The 23,129-nt window shown below is 39.9% G+C and overlaps 1 protein-coding gene across 1 annotated transcript; it reads left to right on the top strand.

Annotated features, from left to right (window-relative positions):
- The first annotated feature begins 1,082 nt into the window (after positions 1 to 1,082).
- LOC129376242 (troponin T, cardiac muscle isoforms-like) lies at positions 1,083 to 11,219 on the top strand. The gene is made up of 16 exons (XM_055055790.1): positions 1,083 to 1,214; positions 3,768 to 3,880; positions 3,978 to 3,985; positions 4,885 to 4,908; positions 5,438 to 5,461; positions 6,787 to 6,801; positions 7,905 to 7,925; positions 8,292 to 8,313; positions 8,425 to 8,485; positions 8,637 to 8,753; positions 8,854 to 8,931; positions 9,230 to 9,340; positions 9,442 to 9,554; positions 9,663 to 9,753; positions 10,773 to 10,810; positions 11,091 to 11,219. The coding sequence occupies exons 2-16, from the start codon at positions 3,783 to 3,785 to the stop codon at positions 11,128 to 11,130; spliced, it is 861 nt and encodes a 286-aa protein (XP_054911765.1). The 5' UTR covers positions 1,083 to 1,214; positions 3,768 to 3,782; the 3' UTR covers positions 11,131 to 11,219.
- Positions 11,220 to 23,129: the final 11,910 nt, after the last annotated feature.

Raw genomic sequence — 23,129 nt, forward strand, 5'->3', positions numbered from 1 at the left:
TTCAAGCATTAAGTATTCAAGCTTCTCTTTTGTTCACAGTCGTAATTTTTTACCTTTCATTCACCTGTAAGCTGTTTTTAAGGTGTATTTACCAAGACTGAAATATTCTGTGGATGAAATGGATTGTAAAGCCAGGATTCCTTCACTGACAGAAAAAGTTTAGAATTTTTTTTTGTGGTTTTTTTTGCAGGTATAGACAAATAGAATACAACATTTTGTATTCTTGGCTCATTTTGAACCTCGGTTCAGGTTCATCAAGTCCTTACTGTCTTCTGGCATCCTTTTTTGTCCTGCCATTCTTCCATTTCTTAAATTTTCCTCTTTTTATCCCATTTATTTTGTTTTTGTTGTGTCTTTTCTTGTCTTTCCTGATATTTTTCACGTTTTTATGTTCAGTTCCTGTCTTCTTCAGTTTCTTTCTCTCCCTTGAGTTTCCTTTCCTTCATTTCCTCCCTTCCTTATGCCTTACTTTCTTTGGTCCCATCTTCTGTCTTTTGTTTTTTGGTTGTCCCTTCTTTCTTCCGTTGTGACCTACTTCATTTTGTCTCATCCAACCTTCATTTCTTGTCCGAATTCCTTCCATTCTTTCTTCTTTGTATTTCCTTTCCTTCTTTGTGCTCTATACGCTCTACATCGTTTCCTTTATTTGTGTCAATGGTCGCTTCCTACCTTTCAGTCTCCATTTCCATGTTTAAAAAGTAGGACTTAAAAAGAGATGCAATATCTGTTTTGACACTTTTTCTCAAACATGAAATCTTGTATTTTCTTAAAAATACTTTTTTTTTACATTTTAAATATTAATATTAAATTTCTATATTGGTATAGCTCACAAACACAAGATCTCAGTCAGATTCCAAAGATCCTCTTGTCCAGTCTATCTAAATCACCTATATTTTTTCTTCTGTCTTATTTTGCCACAACTCTCCACCCTCCCTCTGTCCCTCCACCCTCCTTTTGCCCCCCGGTGCAGTTCATGACTAGCATGTGAAGGCTGTATTTAGGTCCAGGTACGTCTCCTCTGACTTTGTGCCTCCAACAATAGAAGGGACCGTCCCAACCAGTCATGGCAAAGACATGCGGTCACGAGACACCCGGGGCTGTATTAAGTGGTGCCGTTTGGTTGGAAGAGAGGATGACTGGGTTTGGATTTGGTTGGATGTAGAAGAGGAAGAACAACACTTGCCCCAAATCCCATCGCTTCTTCAGCGCAAGAGGTAAGAGTGGCCTTGACCTCAGGGTCAACTTAATGGACTTTTGGCATGGTTTTGAACATTAAAGGTATTGGTGTAATATCTGATATTGGCAGGATGAACCAAGTGATTTTACACGCAGCATTAAAAAGCCAGAAATAGAGATATAACTAGATGCGATGTGGCCTAAGTTGGCTTTAGGTTGCTTTTGGTTCCGAGTGCTGCATATGCGGATGAAGAAGGTGCTAAGCTCGCCCCTGAGACCGCCGTGTTGGTGGCATGCTTCGCAGGCTTTGGCTTAATGCTCCTTAATGCTGAAAGCGGCACCAGCAACATTCCTGCCACCGTCAGCCGGTCGGTGTGCCGTTCCACCCCAGTTTCAGCCAAACCCCCAACTGAACGCGTTTGTCAAACCAAACGCACATTTGGTTAAATCCATCCGTCTGGTTTTCCATATCCCACTGCTTTTTACCCCCCACTTCCTCGACCTTTCACTTCCCCCCACTCGACTCTACTGTCAAATACCATGAGTGTTTGGCTTTGAGAAACTAAATGGTGAGAAACGCCAAGTCTCAAGAAGAAATGCCCAATGTGCATCCAGACCTTCAGCATTGAAACTTTCACAGTATCAGAAGAAATACGCCTCGTTTCAAAGTCGAGATCAGCTTCTCCTCAGCTCTATTGTTGTAAAAAAAAAAAAAGAAATGGCCCCTCTCTCCCATTACTGGCAGCTGGCTGTCAAACCTGCAGCAACATAAATAGCCCGCTGAATGTTTGGACGCGGCCCACTGATTTACTGGAGCACAGAGAGGTGAGCCATTGTCTGGAGGAGCTGCTCCGCACCTGTTCAAGAGCTCGTCCTATTATTCTTAAAAATAGACCCTCGCCCTCCCCTTCGCTCTTCAGCCATTCTGACATTGGATTTTATGATCGTGTGATTTATAAGCCTGTGGAAAAAAATAGGGAGGAAAAAAATAAATAAAACCTGAAGAAGTGTTGTGTGCAATCAAATCTTGACATCTAATCCAGTGACATGGCACTCTGATGCAGTCTGCTCCTGTTCACCTTGACCTCCAGCAGTCGGAGGTCACCGCTGTGCTTGGATCAATGTTTGAAGCAGCTCTGCTAAAAAGGAACATGGAGGCTGTGCATAAAACGGAGCGGTTAGAGGTGGGACAAGGTGGACGTCGTAAAAAGCACATTGATTTATAAAGTTGGTTTTTCTTTTGCCTTTCAGGACTTGGCGACCTCACAGCTGGACACAGATTATGACCGACTTGATTTGCTTATGCAGTCAAGTCAGTCACTTTACCGTAACCATAGAGGAGCAGCAAGTAGCAGCTAATGTCAGCTTATTTTAGTCCTGATATAAAGAGAAGAATAAGGGGAAAAAGGTGCAAAAATGTTTTGTGAAAAAATAGTTTATTCAATAGCGGGGAACTGTTCATCTTTCTCTCTATAAGTAATATTATATAGAGTGAACTTTTACTTATTTTGTCACTTTTAAAGCCTCAAACTTTATTGTTTTGCTAAATTGTGAATGGGGGAAAAAATGGGGATTTCATTTCCAAAGTCTACGGAAGCCCACTAGGTTGGGGAAGAACCCCAAAAAACTTGCATCTCATTATTTAGGCTTTCTCGTAATTATAAGATACAAATAGTGTTTTTCATTGGAGTGGTTTGAATCGGTTTCATGTAGCATGCATTCAAATGAAAAATCAGGATAAAAAAGACCTTATTAGTAAATGTAAAAGTGGAAACGCAAGAGGTAGGCAACAAAACTGAAATTACTATTGTCAACTTTTATTGTTCTTGAGCTATTTCGCAAAGAAGAGAAAAACTTTAACCTCTACTTTTCATGCATTCCTTGAATCGTGACTGAAACCCCAGTGTGCGCTTCCTGTTCGATTTGATGACGGGAAATCTGAAAACAAACCGCTTCAAAGTGGCTACATGCTACCTGATCAACCATTGTGAAGATTTAAAGAAAGGAAAAAAAAAAAAGAGAGAGAGAAAACTCATCTCGTCTTTAGATGCCTCGGTGGGCCATTAAAAAATTCATGGCTTCCCTGCAGTTTGAGCGCAACTCGGGCCTTCGTCGGCTGCCTTGCAGCCTCGATCAGCGCCAAGAGGAAATGACTGCGGATCAGGCCTGGAGCTGTTTAACACCCTGGGCCTCAGCCTGCAGAATCATTTCTCCCTCCACTGCTGTTCCAACTTCACAGCCCTACCGCCAAGATATTTTCTCTCTCTCTTTCTTTTTTATTATTATTTATCTTTTTTGTTGTTGTTTTTGTTGTTTGCACAAACTAAAAAATGGCTCTGAAGAGAGGAGCCATCTGTCGAGGGCTTGTTGTCGTATTAGAGTGATTAAAAACAGGGATCCAGGTAAATAACATCCGAGAAACGAGTTTGTTGTGACCGATCAGATTCGTGGAAAGTTTAAGCCGGTACGTTTATGACGTCTTTAAAAAAAAAAACAACAGAAAAAAACATAAACAGGTTTTAAATCTGAGTTAGTGAAACCTGAAAGGACCCTGTGATGTAATTGCTTGTTTTTCTTCTCTTCGGTTAAAGAAACTACAAGCTGAAATGTCTGAGGAAGCAGTGGAGGACGTCATCGAAGAAGCAGAAGAAGAAGAAGTGGTGGAGGAAGAAGTAATTGAAGAAGTTCTAGTGGAGGAGGTGGGGTAAGTAAAATCCACTTTTATCACAATGAAAAAAAAAAAGAAACAAACTATCATCTGCTCTCTGATCATTTCAAATCTTTGCCTAATTTCTTTTCAGGGAGGAAGGTGAGTGACGACTTCTGAAGAGGTTTGATGCTTCTTTTTTTTTTTTGTCAAAAAAAGAAAAAAAAAAAGAGGAGCTCGTCACTTCCAGCCTCCATTCTTAGACGCGGCTGACCTGATTGTGTCAGCTCAGGTGGAAAGACGAAGGCTTCACGTGTGCAGCCTCTTTGTTGGAGTTGCATGCCTGCTGTCAGCGAGGAAAAGCACAGACAGCAGGATTCGGGATGCAAACGCCTCGCCTGTCGAGGCGCAGTGATGGGCGCATGCTTTTAAAGTGTGGAAAATTAACAACTAATATATTTTAGGCGGGTGGGTGTTTTTTTTTTTTTTTGCACATCTTTCTGAGTCTACCCTGCACAGAGCTGCTGTACCGTCTGAGGCTACAAGTATCCGGTGGGGCGGATTACAGACGCTGATCTAAGCTCATCCCTCTGTGTTTGTACCTTTTGCTCCTGAAAAATATCCAACACTGCGTTTGTTTGTTTTCCTTGTTTTGTTTTTTTATGCATCCCAAGAGACGGTGACATGACAGTGTGCAGAGTGACCAGATTCCTGCTGGGAGTCTCATTGATCCACTAATCCATATTTGGTTCATTCAGTCATAAAGGCTCAGAGAAAAGAGTAGAAGGAAAAAAGAAAAGGCTTTATTTATTTATTTTTATTTTTTGTCTGTGAACATAGCCTTTTTATTCTGCTTTGTGCTCACCCCCCTCAGGGTCGTATAATCTCAGCAAAGTGTGTGTGTGTGTGTGTGTGTGTGTGTGTGTGTGTGTGTGTGTGTGTGTGTGTGTGTGCGTGTGTGTGTGTGTGTGTGTGTTGCTGCGAGTCTTTTGTCACGTCTGCAGTGTCACAGCTTGACTTGGTTTTCATTTTGTTGTTTTTCTTTCTGTCTTTATTTTCAGAAGAAGCTCCACCTGGAGTAGAAGGTAATTCTCATCTTTTAAATACTTTATGGGTTCGCCTCTCGTCTTTACAAACCGCAATAACGTTTATGACGACGACCGGCTCAGTTGATGTCGTATCTGCCTGATGTGTGGCATTTGCAAGTAAACGCAGGCGGAGCTGGCTGAGTGAAATCGGTGAAAAGCAGCCTCCACCTGCAGATTACTGTAAACGATGTTGTTCTTTTCATAGCTGCTCGTTCGTTTCAGTCCCATTAGCCGTTTCGAGTCCAGTCATCAGTAATCACTGCTTTGTTTGGCTGCTCAGCCGCTGCCTGCAGATTTGTATCAGATGAATTTACTCTAAATGAGTTATCCATTTGTTCATGTCGCTGAATCCACTTAAGAGACATTTGCTGTCTGTGTGCAGGAATAACTTTAAGACCAGGTTCATTTACTTCCACTTTTCACATCTTGCACTCTGACTGGAATCAGAGTAGTTATTATGTCAAATGTCAATTTTTTATTTTATTGTTTTATCTAATGTTTGTATTATATGTCTTTTTTTCCTCAGAGCCGCCTATCTCCAAGACTGAAGGTAAAACAACAACAAAAAAATCCTCTTTTTACTTTTACCATGAACTGCACACAGAGCCAGGCAACACCATAAACCGTTACTTGCAGTCCTCCACACCACCGGGGGGCGCCCAAGAGCACTTGATTTTCTATGCCAATAATCTCAAAACCTTTGATTTGTTATCTATTATAAGAAGAATGAGCTGATTTCTAAAATCGCTTTGAGATTTTCTGGATTACAAATTAAAAAAATAATAATAAAAATTCATGTATCAGATCCGATGGATGTCGGTTTTAATCTTTTTGTTCTTAAAAACAGCAGGCTGGATAAGTCCTTCCATTCATTTATGTCCACTTAGCCAAGTGAGCAATACGCAAACTGTGGATGGTCAAGCAAAATAAGATTAACTGTAAACGGGCCCCCCAAAACTGAAATATCCTCTGGGCCCCATAAAACCTTTGGCCGGCCCTGACTACAGATTAAAAGTTTTCTTACCGGGATACTGGGAGTTTAATCAGTCTAAAAATCTCAAATATTGATGAAAAGTTTCAACTAACATGTCCTGAAATGTACAATAAGGCATAAAAGAGAAATCAATAAACCAAATTATACTAAATGAATGGCAGAGGTCTGTGCAGGCTCCAAAATACGTTAATATTTATATTTCTATGTTCTGTAGTCATTGAGTGAGTCTGACCTCCCATTCTCTAGAAATGGAGATTTGTTTTCTGCCTCTCACCTTAATTAGGTTTAAGGTTTTTGACATTGATAATGACATTTATTAACGCAGGATATTTGTGTGCTCCTGCAAAAACAGACGTATTTCTGTTATTAAAACCATTTCTCAAGAAAAGCTGTCCCTTTTTAATTATTTTTAATTATTCTCACTAAACCGACTCAATATAATTCAACAATCAAAGCCATAAAAAAGGAACTGAAACCGTTAAAAGTGAGACAAACATTTATTTGTTAACGTTTGTGTTCATTTATTCCGTGCCGGTCGAGGCTACAGTTTTTAATCAGCAGCACCATCTGGGCTGAGCGGACGGGGAACAATTCATCAACGCTGGTAAAGGTCAGGAAGATAAACAAGGCAACTTTTAGACATCTGAGAGGACGAAACCCCTTACACCGGCCCCTTATGATCTGGGCCGGTTTTACTGCATCTAGCTTCTTTTATCCTTATGTGAAACCTGGATTTGATATCTTGTCATACACATCCTTGTTTTCTTGAATGCCATACGCAGAAAGAAATTATTTTCTAAGCCATCTGAGTTGAGCTTGACCCACTTTTATTGATGATGTGTTTTCCATTTCTCGCCGTCTCCTCCGATTGCATTACAAAGAGCCTGCAGAAGAAGGTACTTCTAAATTGTGTTGTGCAGACTTACAATGTTCTTTTTTTTTGTTTTTTTCTGTTGTGCAGTTTGGACAAAAAGACATTAAGAGCTGAGCTGTTTGTTGGTATCTCAAATACTAATTTTCCAATCTTCTGTGTGTTGTGCTGTGGAAGGATTTACTCGTAATGCAAATAGCTTGTTATTTTCCCCTCTTGGCTTCAGATTTATTCTGATAACGCACTTTAATAAAAGAGCTGCCTTCCTTTATCCGGGGAAAAAAAAAAAAAAAGAAGGATCTTTGTGCCTTGAAACCCTGGTGTGACATGGCATACAGAATGAGTTTGAGCTTTCTATTTCACCCTCTGACATGCAAGAAAGGTTTTCACATCGGAATGCATAAAGCAAACATCAGACCTCGGTAATGCAGGGTTTGGAAGTAATGAAAGGAAATCCATTTATATTCTTCCTGTTGATGCTGTAACGTTTCCCTCTGTCCTTTCTTGTTAGAGGCTCCAGCTGCAATATTATAAATGCTCAAAAAACTGGTTTTTGCAACCTTCTGTTCAACTTTATGGCAAATATATTTGCTATTAAGGCTCACCGGTAGTGTGAGATTTTACAATTGAGAAGATTGATAAGAACTTATAATAATGTCACAAGTGTAAAAGTGATTTTTACCTCCAAGGCTTTAGATGATGTGGAAGGACATTTTAAAAAATAACGTCATATATTTCATATTTTCTAGGAAGGAGTGTAAAAGTATTTCTACCAATTTTCACTTTAAGAAATAACTCTTGGAGACCAGTTCTGTTTATAGTCATGTAATTGTATAAAAATAAGCATAACTTTTGGTTCGTATTGGTCAACTTTGCAAATGATTTTACTTTCCCGCATTTGAGTGTAAAAACCTGCTACCTGGTGGCGGCGGTGTCATGATTGGGGCCATGATGTTGCACTTATCCTTATAACTAGAACTGTAATTAAAAATTTTTTTTAAAAAACATCAAGCGGAAACTTTGAGGAAAATCTCAGAAATATTTTCAGTCGCTGATGAATGAAGACACCAAAAACCCCTTTGCTTTTTGCTTTTTGACACATTTCTTTTCCTCTGTTCTTTTCTTTAGAGCATCCAGCTGCAGATGAAGGTAAAAACAAAAACAAAAAAACACGCAAATTAATTCAAAAAGATCAGCAGTACTGCGCTTTATTAAATTAACTGAAGGACTAGATTGAGTTTTGGTAGCAAATGATCGTGTTTTTACATGCGAGTTTGTGAAGCAAGAGATTAGAAAGAGAAGGAAAAATGATGCATTAGAGCTACATAAATTAACCATTTTTACCCATTTGTATTAGGCCAATTTTATTCTTCACTCTAAATGATGAGTGCTATCAAAGAATAATGTATTAGCATGTTATGCTAATGTATAAACAGCATTTAATTCACAGTAAATCTGTTTAAAAAAAGAAAAATGAACAAGACAGATACTTTTTTTCTTTTTCTGTTCTTACAGATGAATCCAAGCCCAAACCAAAGTAAGTTTTTTTTTATTTTTTATTTTTTTTATTTTTTTTTTTAACCATCTTCCTAAATCTAATCGATGCACAAATTATTATTACTATTCTAACAGATGCGTTCCTTTGCAGGGCGTTCGCTCCGACAATCACTGTTCCAAAGATACCAGAGGGGGAAAAAGTCGACTTTGACGTGAGTCAAACTGACGAAGGTTGGAAAAAATAGAAGCATCTGGTGAATGCTACTGATGTTTAAGGGCGTAAGCTACCCAAGTGTCAATGAACTTGTACCAGGAGTGGACGTTTTGGGTGGAGGCCCATTTGTGTGTGTGACCTCCTTGTAGGACATCCACAGGAAGCGTCAGGAGAAAGATCTGTCTGAGCTGCAGTCTCTGATCGAGGCCCACTTCATCCAGAGAAAGAAGGACGAGGAGGAGCTCATCTCTCTTGTTAACAGGATTGTGAGTCTTCCATGAAAGCACGCACCACTGCCAAAGTGATGTACCACCCAGCAAACAATTACGTTTTGTTTGCGTGTGTGTGTGGGGCGCGGATGATTAGGAGAAACGTCGTGCTGAGAGGGCTGAACAGCAGAGGATCCGCGCCGAGCAGGAGAAAGAGAGGCAGAATCGTTTGGTTGTGAGTACCTCTTGAAGCCGCAGTGAAAGTGATTTTTGTAAACAGGAGAGGAATCAAGAATTGGCCCAAAGTTACTCATGGAAAGTTCTGGATGGAACGTTTTACTTTAATCTGCAGGAGGAAATCGATTGTTGTTAGAGTTGAGTCCGAGTAATCAGGTGGCTTTTAGACTGGTAAAACAAAATTCTTTATATCATTGCAGCTTAGTTTTTTTGTTAGAGCTGGACTTTTTTAGATGGGGGGAAAAAGAAACAGGTGTAAAGATGGTGGATTTTTTTTTGCACTGTTTGCTTCACAGGAAGAAAAAGAGAGGAAGGAACAAGAGGAGGCTCGTAAGAAGCAAGGCGAGGACGCCAAGAAGAAAAAGGCCCTGACTAACATGACTCAGCAATATGGTGGCCAGCAAAGGGTCGGTCACCTTTCAGGTTTTTTTTTTGTTTTTAAATCTAATAATTTAAAAAAACAGCAAAACCAACATCCTGCACCTTTTGTGAATTTCATTTTATGTAGCAAGACGGAAGGAAGGGAGCAAAGAAGCAAACGGAGAGGGAAAAGAAGAGAAAGATCCTGGCGGAGCGGAGGAAACCGCTCATCATCGACCATCTGAACGAGGACAAGCTGAAGTGAGTCTGAGGCGGGACATGGGCTCGTGAATCAAAAGCCATCTGCTGCGTGAGCTTGCGGCAGGTTTTGGTTCTCAGCCGCTGATTTCCCTGCCGTGTGTTTTACAGGGAGAAGGCCGGTGAGCTGTGGCAGTGGCTGATGACGCTGGAAGCGGAGAAGTTCGACTTCACCGAGAAGCTCAAGAGACAGAAATACGACGTGAGTGCTGACCTGACAACATGAAGTGAATTACACATTATGTTGAAGTATAAGTAATCAGCGCCTAATTAGCACGATGTGTTGATCAAACCAAATTATTAACACAACTAAGATTATTTGCTAAATAATCAAAATATGATATATTTTCTATTTTGATATGATCAGTCTTTGGTTTTGATATTATCTGGACGATAATATCAACATGTGCCACAATTTTTTTTTCACATTGCGGTACATTACGTCTTTGCAAACGCTTTTCCTTTGTGTTGTTGACATTTTTCCGACACGTTTACTTGACTCTACTTTAAATGCCTACACTAGACTTTGTGAGCCAAGGTAAATGGAGACATCTGCTCCAAAATCACCAAAATGAACCGAATACGTCACTGGAGCTGCAAGGTTCCTGTGTGAACGGTTCTGTAGCACTGATGAGAATCCACCAGAGGTCAAAAACGCAATATTTGCATTACTGAGTAAAGAACAAAATAATTTAAAAAGTGATGGGTTTTTTTGTTATTTAGCTACTTAGTGTTGGAATTGGGTCTTGAAACCCAAGACCCAATTGGGTTTCCACTGATCTCAAGTTGTCATTTAGATCAGAGGAGTGGATATGCAAAATACACATGAAGGTTAATGTTCTTTTTAAATCACTCTTGATGGAAAGTCCTATTTTCCAAATACACATGCCAACAATATCGGCATCTATCTAAAGATATCCTTTACGCAGATATTATAGTTGCCATTTAACAAGTCACTTGCTTGAAATATGTTTTTTTTGGGGGGTTTTTTCATCTTGAAGGCAAGTCGTCTCTCTCGTTCACTTTGAGCTGAAATCATTTTGTCAGACGGCGCTTCATTCCTCAGCTGCAGCAGCGTTTTGACAGCCATTTATGATAAACATTTCATTTCTGAGATTGCGGATTATTGAGACGTCCGTCGGTGAAAAAAACGGCGTCGAATGCCAGATTCCCTCTGGCATTTGGTGCGACTTTAACTGGTCCGTTTGTCCTCCACGACAGATCAACTTGCTCCTGAATCGGGTTCAGGCCTCCCAGAGGTAAGTAGTGGCCGTCTGTAAAAACTTGTCTCATGAAAAAACTAATTAAATTTTTTAAATAGACTTAAAGCTTTAAAAAATAAAAACAAAGTTTGGGTTGTCTGTTTAGAACAGTCATGGTCTCCCAGTGGCATCCTGTACTAATAGTCTGGTGTTTGACCTTTCGTTTGACAAATAAATGATTATATTAACTAACGTTTTGTTTCTCTTTCATGTGATGTGAATTCATCCCCGAATGTTGACGCTAACTGTGATGCTAACTTTTCTGTCTAACCCGCAGCGCCAAAGGAAGAGGCAAGGCCAAAGGCAGGGTGAGATGAACGCCCCGACCAGACGAGACGCCCAAGCAGGAGTTTGCGTCGCAGCAAAACACCAGATGACCGAAATAAAGCACCATTTCTGGGTTTTAGAGGGTAGCGTTTTGTGTTTTGTTGTATTCATTAAAAATCCTGAAAAGAAAAAGAAAAAACCTAGTTTAATTTCACCAAATGAATACATGTAAAAATAAATGCTGTTTTTTTTTTCATTGTGAGATTGTTGCTACAATGAAATATTTATTTCAGGATTTGTACCAAGAATGACCCAAGGATGCAAGTAAAGGTCTGATGAAACGGGTGTAATTTGAGCAAGTTTTACTCAAAAACCTGGGAACATTTTCAGCTACATTCACACAGCAAATCTTGATCACAAATTTGTGGGGGTTTTTGGAGGCTGGGTGGTTAAAATGAAATTGGGCCACATATATTATTTCCGCAAACATAATTGGACAAGTATCTATTATGCAACTTAAACTCAGGTTGAAATATTATGTGTGTGCATCATTTTGAGGTCAGACTATAATAGGTATTTCTCATTTTACCTCGTTTTCGAGGTAAGACTATCTCGTTTTGACGTTCCGAAAAAATAGAAAATGAGGGAAGATGATACATACTATACTACTGCATCAAATATCTAAAAAAAAGTGGCAAAAGTATTCTATGTCAAACTATGTCATAGTATTTGGAGGTGGAAGATGTCCAAAAAATGGCATAGTATTGTACATCATAATTTGACATACTATGTCAAATTATACTTCGGCACTTTCTTTTCATTTTTGACCTCCACTACTCTACTATGTCATAGCGTGACATAGGATGTTATGTCATAGCGTGTCATCCTATGACACGTTATCGCCTTGAATACTTCGGCACTTTCTTTTTATTTTTGACCTCCACTACTCTACTATGTCATAGCGTGACATAGGATGCTATGTCATAGCGTGTCATCCTATGACACGTTATCGCCTTGAATACTCAGGCACTTTCTTTTCTTTTCTGGCCTCCACTACTCTACTATGTCATAGCGTGACATAGCATGCTATGTCATAGCGTGTCATCCTATGACACGTTATCGTCTTGAATACTTCGGCACTTTCTTTTCATTTTTGACCAGTACTCTACTATGTCATAGTGTGTCATCTTATGACACGTTATCGCCTTGACACGTTATCGCCTTGAATACTTAGGCATTTCTTTTTATTTTTGACCTCCAGTACTCTACTATGTCATAGCGTGAAAAAGGATGCTATGTCATAGCGTGTCATCCTATGACACGTTATCACCTTGAATACTTCGGCACTTTCTTTTCATTTTTGACCACCAGAACTCTACTATGTCATAGCGTGACATAGGATGCTATGTCATAGCGTGTCATCCTATGACACGTTATCACCTTGAATACTTCGGCACTTTCTATTCATTTTTGGCCTCCACTACTCTACTATGTCATAGCGTGTCATCCTATGACACGTTATCGCCTTGACACGTTATCGCCTTGAATAATCAGGCACTTTCTTTTCATTTTTGGCCTCCAGTACTCTACTATGTCATAGCGTGTCATCCTATGACACGTTATCGCCTTGAATACTCAGGCACTTTCTTTTCATTTTTGGCCTCCAGAACTCTACTATGTCATAGCATGACATAGGATGCTATGTCATAGCGTGTCATCCTATGACACGTTATCGCCTTGAATACTTCGGCACTTTCTTTTCATTTTTGGCCTCCACTACTCTACTATGTCATAGCGTGTCATCCTATGACACGTTATCGCCTTGAATACTCAGGCACTTTCTTTTCATTTTTGACCTCCACTACTCTACTATGTCATAGCGTGTCATCCTATGACACGTTATCGCCTTGAATACTTCGGCACTTTCTTTTCATTTTTGGCCTCCACTACTCTACTATGTCATAGCGTGACATAGGATGCTATGTCATAGCGTGTCATCCTATGACACGTTATCGCCTTGAATACTCAGGCACTTTCTTTTCATTTTTGACTTCCAGTACTCTACTATGTCATAGCGTATCAACCTATGACACGTTATCGCCTTGAATACTTCGGCACTTTCTTTTCATTTTTGACCTCCACTACTCTACTATGTCATAGCGTGTCATATTATGACATGTTATCGCCTTGAATACTTAGGCACTTTCTTTTCATTTTGACCTCCAGAACTCTACTATGTCATAGCGTGACATAGGATGCTATGTCATAGCGTGTCATCCTATGACACGTTATCGCCTTGAATACTTAGGCACTTTCTTTTCATTTTTGACCTCCAGAACTCTACTATGTCATAGCGTGACATAGGATGCTATGTCATAGCGTGTCATCCTATGACACGTTATCGCCTTGAATACTTAGGCACTTTCTTTTCATTTTGACCTCCAGAACTCTACTATGTCACAGCGTGACATAGGATGCTATGTCATAGCGTGTCATCCTATGACACGTTATCGCCTTGAATACTTAGGCACTTTCTTTTCATTTTTGACCTCCAGAACTCTACTATGTCATAGCGTGACATAGGATGCTATGTCATAGCGTGTCATCCTATGACACGTTATCGCCTTGAATACTTCGGCACTTTTTTTTCATTTTTGACCTCCAGTACTCTACTATGTCATAGCGTGCCTTGAATACTCAGGCACTTTCTTTTCATTTTTGGCCTCCACTACTCTACTATGTCATAGCGTGACATTGGATGCTATGTCATAGCTTGTCATCTTATGACACGTTATCGCCTTGAATACTCAGGCACTTTCTTTTCATTTTTGACCTCCAGAACTCTACTATGTCATAGCGTGACATAGGATGCTATGTCATAGCGTGTCATCCTATGACACGTTATCGCCTTGAATACTTAGGCACTTTCTTTTCATTTTTGACCTCCAGAACTCTACTATGTCATACCTTGTCATCCTATGACACGTTATCGCCTTGAATACTTCGGCACTTTTTTTTCATTTTTGACCTCCAGTACTCTACTATGTCATAGCGTGCCTTGAATACTTAGGCACTTTCTTTTCATTTTTGACCTCCAGAACTCTACTATGTCATAGCGTGTCATCCTATGACACGTTATCGCCTTGAATACTTCGGCACTTTCTTTTTATTTTTGACCTCCACTACTCTACTATGTCATAGCGTGACATAGGATGCTATGTCATAGCGTGTCATCCTATGACACGTTATCGCCTTGAATACTCAGGCACTTCTTTTCTTTTCTGGCCTCCACTACTCTACTATGTCATAGCGTGACATAGCATGCTATGTCATAGCGTGTCATCCTATGACACGTTATCGTCTTGAATACTTCGGCACTTTCTTTTCATTTTTGACCAGTACTCTACTATGTCATAGTGTGTCATCTTATGACACGTTATCGCCTTGACACGTTATCGCCTTGAATACTTAGGCATTTCTTTTTATTTTTGACCTCCAGTACTCTACTATGTCATAGCGTGAAAAAGGATGCTATGTCATAGCGTGTCATCCTATGACACGTTATCACCTTGAATACTTCGGCACTTTCTTTTCATTTTTGACCACCAGAACTCTACTATGTCATAGCGTGACATAGGATGCTATGTCATAGCGTGTCATCCTATGACACGTTATCACCTTGAATACTTCGGCACTTTCTATTCATTTTTGGCCTCCACTACTCTACTATGTCATAGCGTGTCATCCTATGACACGTTATCGCCTTGACACGTTATCGCCTTGAATAATCAGGCACTTTCTTTTCATTTTTGGCCTCCAGTACTCTACTATGTCATAGCGTGTCATCCTATGACACGTTATCGCCTTGAATACTCAGGCACTTTCTTTTCATTTTTGGCCTCCAGAACTCTACTATGTCATAGCGTGTCATCCTATGACACGTTATCGCCTTGAATACTTCGGCACTTTCTTTTCATTTTTGGCCTCCACTACTCTACTATGTCATAGCGTGTCATCCTATGACACGTTATCGCCTTGAATACTCAGGCACTTTCTTTTCATTTTTGACCTCCACTACTCTACTATGTCATAGCGTGTCATCTTATGACACGTTATCGCCTTGAATACTCAGGCACTTTCTTTTCATTTTTGACTTCCAGTACTCTACTATGTCATAGCGTATCCTATGACACGTTATCGCCTTGAATACTTCGGCACTTTCTTTTCATTTTTGACCTCCACTACTCTACTATGTCATAGCGTGTCATATTATGACATGTTATCGCCTTGAATACTTAGGCACTTTCTTTTCATTTTGACCTCCAGAACTCTACTATGTCATAGCGTGACATAGGATGCTATGTCATAGCGTGTCATCCTATGACACGTTATCGCCTTGAATACTTAGGCACTTTCTTTTCATTTTTGACCTCCAGAACTCTACTATGTCATAGCGTGACATAGGATGCTATGTCATAGCGTGTCATCCTATGACACGTTATCGCCTTGAATACTTAGGCACTTTCTTTTCATTTTTGACCTCCAGAACTCTACTATGTCATACCTTGTCATCCTATGACACGTTATCGCCTTGAATACTTAGGCACTTTCTTTTCATTTTTGACCTCCAGAACTCTACTATGTCATAGCGTGACATAGGATGCTATGTCATAGCGTGTCATCCTATGACACGTTATCGCCTTGAATACTTCGGCACTTTTTTTTTTTTTTGACCTCCAGTACTCTACTATGTCATAGCGTGCCTTGAATACTCAGGCACTTTCTTTTCATTTTTGGCCTCCACTACTCTACTATGTCATAGCGTGACATTGGATGCTATGTCATAGCGTGTCATCTTATGACACGTTATCGCCTTGAATACTCAGGCACTTTCTTTTCATTTTTGACCTCCAGAACTCTACTATGTCATAGCGTGACATAGGATGCTATGTCATAGCGTGTCATCCTATGACACGTTATCGCCTTGAATACTTAGGCACTTTCTTTTCATTTTTGACCTCCAGAACTCTACTATGTCATACCTTGTCATCCTATGACGTTATCGCCTTGAATACTTCTTCATTTTTTCACCTCCAGTACTCTACTATGTCATAGCGTGCCTTGAATACTTAGGCACTTTCTTTTCATTTTTGACCTCCAGAACTCTACTATGTCATAGCGTGTCATCCTATGACACGTTATCGCCTTGAATACTCAGGCACTTTCTTTTCATTTTTGGCCTCCACTACTCTACTATGTCATAGCGTGACATAGGATGCTATGTCATAGCGTGTCATCTTATGACACGTTATCGCTTGAATACTCAGGCACTTTCTTTTCATTTTGGCCTCCACTACTCTACTATGTCATAGCGTGACATAGGATGCTATGTCATAGCGTGTCATCTTATGACGTTATCGCCTTGAATACTCAGGCACTTTCTTCATTTTTGACTCCAGTACTCTACTATGTCATAGCGTGTAATCCTATGACACGTTATCGCCTTGAATACTTCGGCACTTTCTTTTCATTTTTGACCTCCACTACTCTACTATGTCATAGCGTGACATAGGATGCTATGTCATAGCGTGTCATCCTATGACACGTTATCGCCTTGAATACTTAGGCACTTTCTTTTCATTTTTGACCTCCAGAACTCTACTATGTCATAGCGCGACATAGGATGCTATGTCATAGCGTGTCATCCTATGACACGTTATCGCCTTGAATACTTCGGCACTTTCTTTTCATTTTTGACCTCCAGTACTCTACTATGTCATAGCGTGCCTTGAATACTTTGGCACTTTCTTTTCATTTTTGACCTCCACTACTCTACTATGTCATAGCGTGTCATCCTATGACACGTTATCGCCTTGAATACTTAGGCACTTACTTTTCATTTTTGACTTCCAGTACTCTACTATGTCATAGCGTGTCATCCTATGACACGTTATCGCCTTGAATACTTCGGCACTTTCTTTTCATTTTTGACCTCCAGTACTCTACTATGTCATAGCGTGACATAGGATGCTATGTCATAGCGTGTCATCCTATGACACGTTATCACCTTGAATACTTCGGCACTTTCTTTTCATTTTTGACCACCAGAACTCTACCATGTCATAGCGTGACATAGGATGCTATGTCATAGCGTGTCATCCTATGACACGTTATCACCTTGAATACTTCGGCACTTTCTTTTCATTTTTGGCCTCCACTACTCTACTATGTCATAGCGTGTCATCTTATGACACGTTATCGCCTTGACACGTTATCGCCTTGAATACTCAGGCACTTTCTTTTCATTTTTGACTTCCAGTACTCTACTATGTCATAGCGTGTCATCCTATGACACGTTATCGTCTTGAATACTTCGGCACTTTCTTTTCATTTTTGACCTCCAGTACTCTACTATGTCATAGTGTGTCATCTTATGACACGTTATCGCCTTGACACGTTATCGCCTTGAATACTTCGGCACTTTCTTTTCATTTTTGACCTCCAGTACTCTACTATGTCATAGCGTGTAATATTATGACATGTTATCGCCTTGAATACTTAGGCATTTCTTTTTATTTTTGACCTCCAGTACTCTACTATGTCATAGCGTGTCATCCTATGACACGTTATCGCCTTGAATACTCAGGCACTTTCTTTTCATTTTTGGCCTCCAGAACTCTACTATGTCATAGCGTGACATAGGATGCTATGTCATAGCGTGTCATCCTATGACACGTTATCGCCTTGAATACTTCGGCACTTTTTCATTTTTGACTCCAGTACTCTACTATGTCATAGCGTGTCATCTTATGACACGTTATCGCCTTGACACGTTATCGCCTTGAATAATCAGGCACTTTCTTTTCATTTTTGACCTCCAGTACTCTACTATGTCATAGCGTGTCATCCTATGACACGTTATCGCCTTGAATACTTAGGCACTTACTTTTATTTTTGACTTCCAGTACTCTACTATGTCATAGCGTGTCATCCTATGACACGTTATCGCCTTGAATACCTAGGCACTTTCTTTTCATTTTTGACCTCCAGAACTCTACTATGTCATAGCGTGACATAGGATGCTATGTCATAGCGTGTCATCTTATGACACGTTATCGCCTTGAATACTCAGGCACTTTCTTTTCATTTTTGGCCTCCACTACTCTACTATGTCATAGCGTGTCATCTTATGACACGTTATCGCCTTGAATACTCAGGCACTTTCTTTTCATTTTTGACCTCCAGAACTCTACTATGTCATAGCGTGTCATCCTATGACACGTTATCGTCTTGAATACTTCGGCACTTTCTTTTCATTTTTGACCAGTACTCTACTATGTCATAGCGTGCCTTGAATACTTTGGCACTTTCTTTTCATTTTTGACCTCCACTACTCTACTATGTCATAGCGTGTCATATTATGACATGTTATCGCCTTGAATACTTAGGCACTTTCTTTTCATTTTTGACCTCCACTACTCTACTATGTCATAGCGTGACATTGGATGCTATGTCATAGCGTGTCATCTTATGACACGTTATCGCCTTGAATACTCAGGCACTTTCTTTTCATTTTTGGCCTCCACTACTCTACTATGTCATAGCGTGACATAGGATGCTATATCATAGCGTGTCATCTTATGACACGTTATCGCCTTGAATACTCAGGCACTTTCTTTTCATTTTTGACTTCCAGTACTCTACTATGTCATAGCGTGTCATCCTATGACACGTTATCGCCTTGAATACTTCGGCACTTTCTTTTCATTTTTGACCTCCACTACTCTATGTCATAGCGTGTCATTATGACATGTTATCGCCTTGAATACTTAGGCACTTTCTTTTCATTTTTGACCAGAACTCTACTATGTCATAGCGTGTCATCCTATGACACGTTATCGCCTTGAATACTTAGGCACTTCTTTTCATTTTTGACCTCCAGAACTCTACTATGTCATAGCGTGACATAGGATGCTATGTCATAGCGTGTCATCCTATGACACGTTATCGCCTTGAATACTTTGGCACTTTCTTTTCATTTTTGACCTCCAGTACTCTACTATGTCATAGCGTGCCTTGAATACTTTGGCACTTTCTTTTCATTTTTGACCTCCACTACTCTACTATGTCATAGCGAGTCATCCTATGACACGTTATCGCCTTGAATACTTAGGCACTTACTTTTATTTTTTGACTTCCAGTACTCTACTATGTCATAGCGTGTCATCCTATGACACGTTATCGCCTTGAATACTTAGGCACTTACTCTTAATTTTTGACTTCCAGTACTCTACTATGTCATAGCGTGTCATCTTATGACACGTTATCGCCTTGAATACTTAGGCACTTTCTTTTCATTTTTGACTTCCAGTACTCTACTATGTCATAGCGTGACATAGGATGCTATGTCATACCTTGTCATCCTATGACACGTTATCGCCTTGAATACTTTGGCACTTTCTTTTCATTTTTGACCTCCACTACTCTACTATGTCATAGCGTGTCATCCTATGACACGTTATCGCCTTGAATACTTAGGCACTTACTTTTAATTTTTGACTTCCAGTACTCTACTATGTCATAGCGTGTCATCCTATGACACCTTATCGCCTTGAATACTTAGGCACTTTCTTTTCATTTTTGACTTCCAGTACTCTACTATGTCATAGCGTGACATAGGATGCTATGTCATAGCGTGTCATCTTATGACACGTTATCGCCTTGAAACTTAGGCACTTTCTTTTCATTTTTGGCCACTCCTCTACTATGTCATAGCGTGACATAGGATGCTATGTCATAGCATGTCATCCTATGACACGTTATCGCCTTGAATACTCAGGCACTTTCTTTTCATTTTTGACCTCCACTACTCTACTATGTCATAGCGTGTCATCCTATGACACGTTATCGCCTTGAATACTCAGGCACTTTCTTTTCATTTTTGACTTCCAGTACTCTACTATGTCATAGCGTGTCATCCTATGACACGTTATCGCCTTGAATACTTTGGCACTTTCTTTTCATTTTTGACCTCCACTACTCTACTATGTCATAGCGTGTCATATTATGACATGTTTCGCCTTGAATACTTAGGCACTTTCTTTTCATTTTTGACCTCCAGAACTCTACTATGTCATAGCGTGACATAGGATGCTATGTCATAGCGTGTCATCCTATGACACGTTATCGCCTTGAATACTTAGGCACTTTCTTTTCAATTTTGACCTCCAGTACTCTACTATGTCATAGCGTGCCTTGAATACTTTGGCACTTTCTTTTCATTTTTGACCTCCACTACTCTACTATGTCATAGCGTGTCATCCTATGACACGTTATCGCCTTGAATACTTAGGCACTTACTTTTAATTTTTGACTTCCAGTACTCTACTATGTCATAGCGTGTCATCCTATGACACGTTATCGCCTTGAATACTTAGGCACTTTCTTTTCATTTTTGACTTCCAGTACTCTACTATGTCATAGCGTGACCTATGACACGCTATCGTCTTGAATACTTCGGCACTTTCTTTTCATTTTTGACCAGTACTCTACTATGTCATAGCGTGTCATATTATGACATGTTATCGCCTTGAATACTTAGGCACTTTCTTTTCATTTTTGACCTCCACTACTCTACTATGTCATAGCGTGACATAGGATGCTATGTCATAGCGTGTCATCCTATGACACGTTATCGCCTTGAATACTCAGGCACTTTCTTTTCATTTTTGACCTCCACTACTCTACTATGTCATAGCGTGACATAGGATGCTATGTCATAGCGTGTCATCTTATGACACATTATCGCCTTGAATACTTAGGCACTTTCTTTTCATTTTTGACCTCCAGAACTCTACTATGTCATAGCGTGACATAGGATGCTATGTCATAGCGTGTCATCCTTATGACACGTTATCGCCTTGAATACTCAGGCACTTTCTTTTCATTTTTGACCTCCACTACTCTACTATGTCATAGCGTGTCATCCTATGACACGTTATCGCCTTGAATACTTCGGCACTTTCTTTTCATTTTTGACTTCCAGTACTCTACTATGTCATAGCGTGTCATATTATGACATGTTATCGCCTTGAATACTTAGGCACTTTCTTTTCATTTTTGACCTCCAGAACTCTACTATGTCATAGCGTGACATAGGATGCTATGTCATAGCGTGTCATATTATGACACGTTATCGCCTTGAATACTTAGGCACTTACTTTTAATTTTTGACTTCCAGTACTCTACTATGTCATAGCGTGTCATCTTATGACACGTTATCGCCTTGAATACTCAGGCACTTTCTTTTCATTTTTGGCCTCCACTACTCTACTATGTCATAGCGTGACATAGGATGCTATGTCATAGCGTGTCATCCTATGACACGTTATCGCCTTGAATACTCAGGCACTTTCTTTTCATTTTTGACCTCCACTACTCTACTATGTCATAGCGTGTCATCCTATGACACGTTATCGCCTTGAATACTTCGGCACTTTCTTTTCATTTTTGACTTCCTACTCTACTATGTCATAGCGTGTCATATTATGACATGTTATCGCCTTGAATACTTAGGCACTTTCTTTTCATTTTTGACCTCCAGAACTCTACTATGTCATAGCGTGACATAGGATGCTATGTCATAGCGTGTCATATTATGACATGTTATCGCCTTGAATACTTCGGCACTTTCTTTTCATTTTTGACCTCCAGAACTCTACTATGTCATAGCGTGACATAGGATGCTATGTCATAGCGTGTCATCCTATGACACATTATCGCCTTGAATACTTCGGCACTTTCTTTTCATTTTTGACCTCCAGTACTCTACTATGTCATACCTTGTCATCCTATGACACGTTATCGCCTTGAATACTTCGGCACTTTCTTTTCATTTTTGACCTCCAGTACTCTACTATGTCATAGCCTGCCTTGAATACTTAGGCACTTTCTTTTCATTTTTGACCTCCAGAACTCTACTATGTCATAGCGTGACATAGGATGCTATGTCATAGCGTGTCATCCTATGACACGTTATTGCCTTGAATACTTAGGCACTTTCTTTTCATTTTTGACCTCCAGAACTCTACTATGTCATACCTTGTCATCCTATGACACGTTATCGCCTTGAATACTCAGGCACTTTCTTTTCATTTTTGACCTCCACTACTCTATGTCATAGCGTGTCATCCTATGACACGTTATCGCCTTGAATACTTAGGCACTTACTTTTAATTTTTGACTTCCAGTACTCTACTATGTCATAGCGTGTCATCTTATGACACGTTATCGCCTTGAATACTCAGGCACTTTCTTTTCATTTTTGGCCTCCACTACTCTACTATGTCATAGCGTGACATAGGATGCTATGTCATAGCGTGTCATCCTATGACACGTTATCGCCTTGAATACTTCGGCACTGTCATGACACATTATCGCCTTGAATACTTAGGCACTTTCTTTTCATTTTTGACCTCCACTACTCTACTATGTCATAGCGTGTCATCTTATGACACGTTATCGCCTTGAATACTCAGGCACTTTCTTTTCATTTTTGACTTCCAGTACTCTACTATGTCATAGCGTGTCATCCTATGACACGTTATCGCCTTGAATACTTCGGCACTTTCTTTTCATTTTTGACTTCCAGTACTCTACTATGTCATAGCGTGACATAGGATGCTATGTCATAGCGTTTCATCTTATGACACGTTATCGTCTTGAATACTTCGGCATTTCTTTTCATTTTTGACCAGTTCTACTATGTCATAGCGTGCCTTGAATACTTTGGCACTTTCTTTTCATTTTTGACCTCCACTACTCTACTATGTCATAGCGTGTCATATTATGACACGTTATCGCCTTGAATACTTGGCACTTTCTTTTCATTTTTGACCTCCACTACTCTACTATGTCATAGCGTGTCATATTATGACATGTTATCGCCTTGAATACTTAGGCACTTTCTTTTCATTTTTGACCTCCAGAACTCTACTATGTCATAGCGTGACATAGGATGCTATGTCATAGCGTGTCATCTTATGACACA

The sequence above is a fragment of the Poeciliopsis prolifica genome, unplaced genomic scaffold, assembly GCF_027474105.1.
Source record: "Poeciliopsis prolifica strain line A6 unplaced genomic scaffold, Auburn_PproV2 SCAFFOLD042, whole genome shotgun sequence".
NCBI lineage: Eukaryota > Metazoa > Chordata > Actinopteri > Cyprinodontiformes > Poeciliidae > Poeciliopsis > Poeciliopsis prolifica.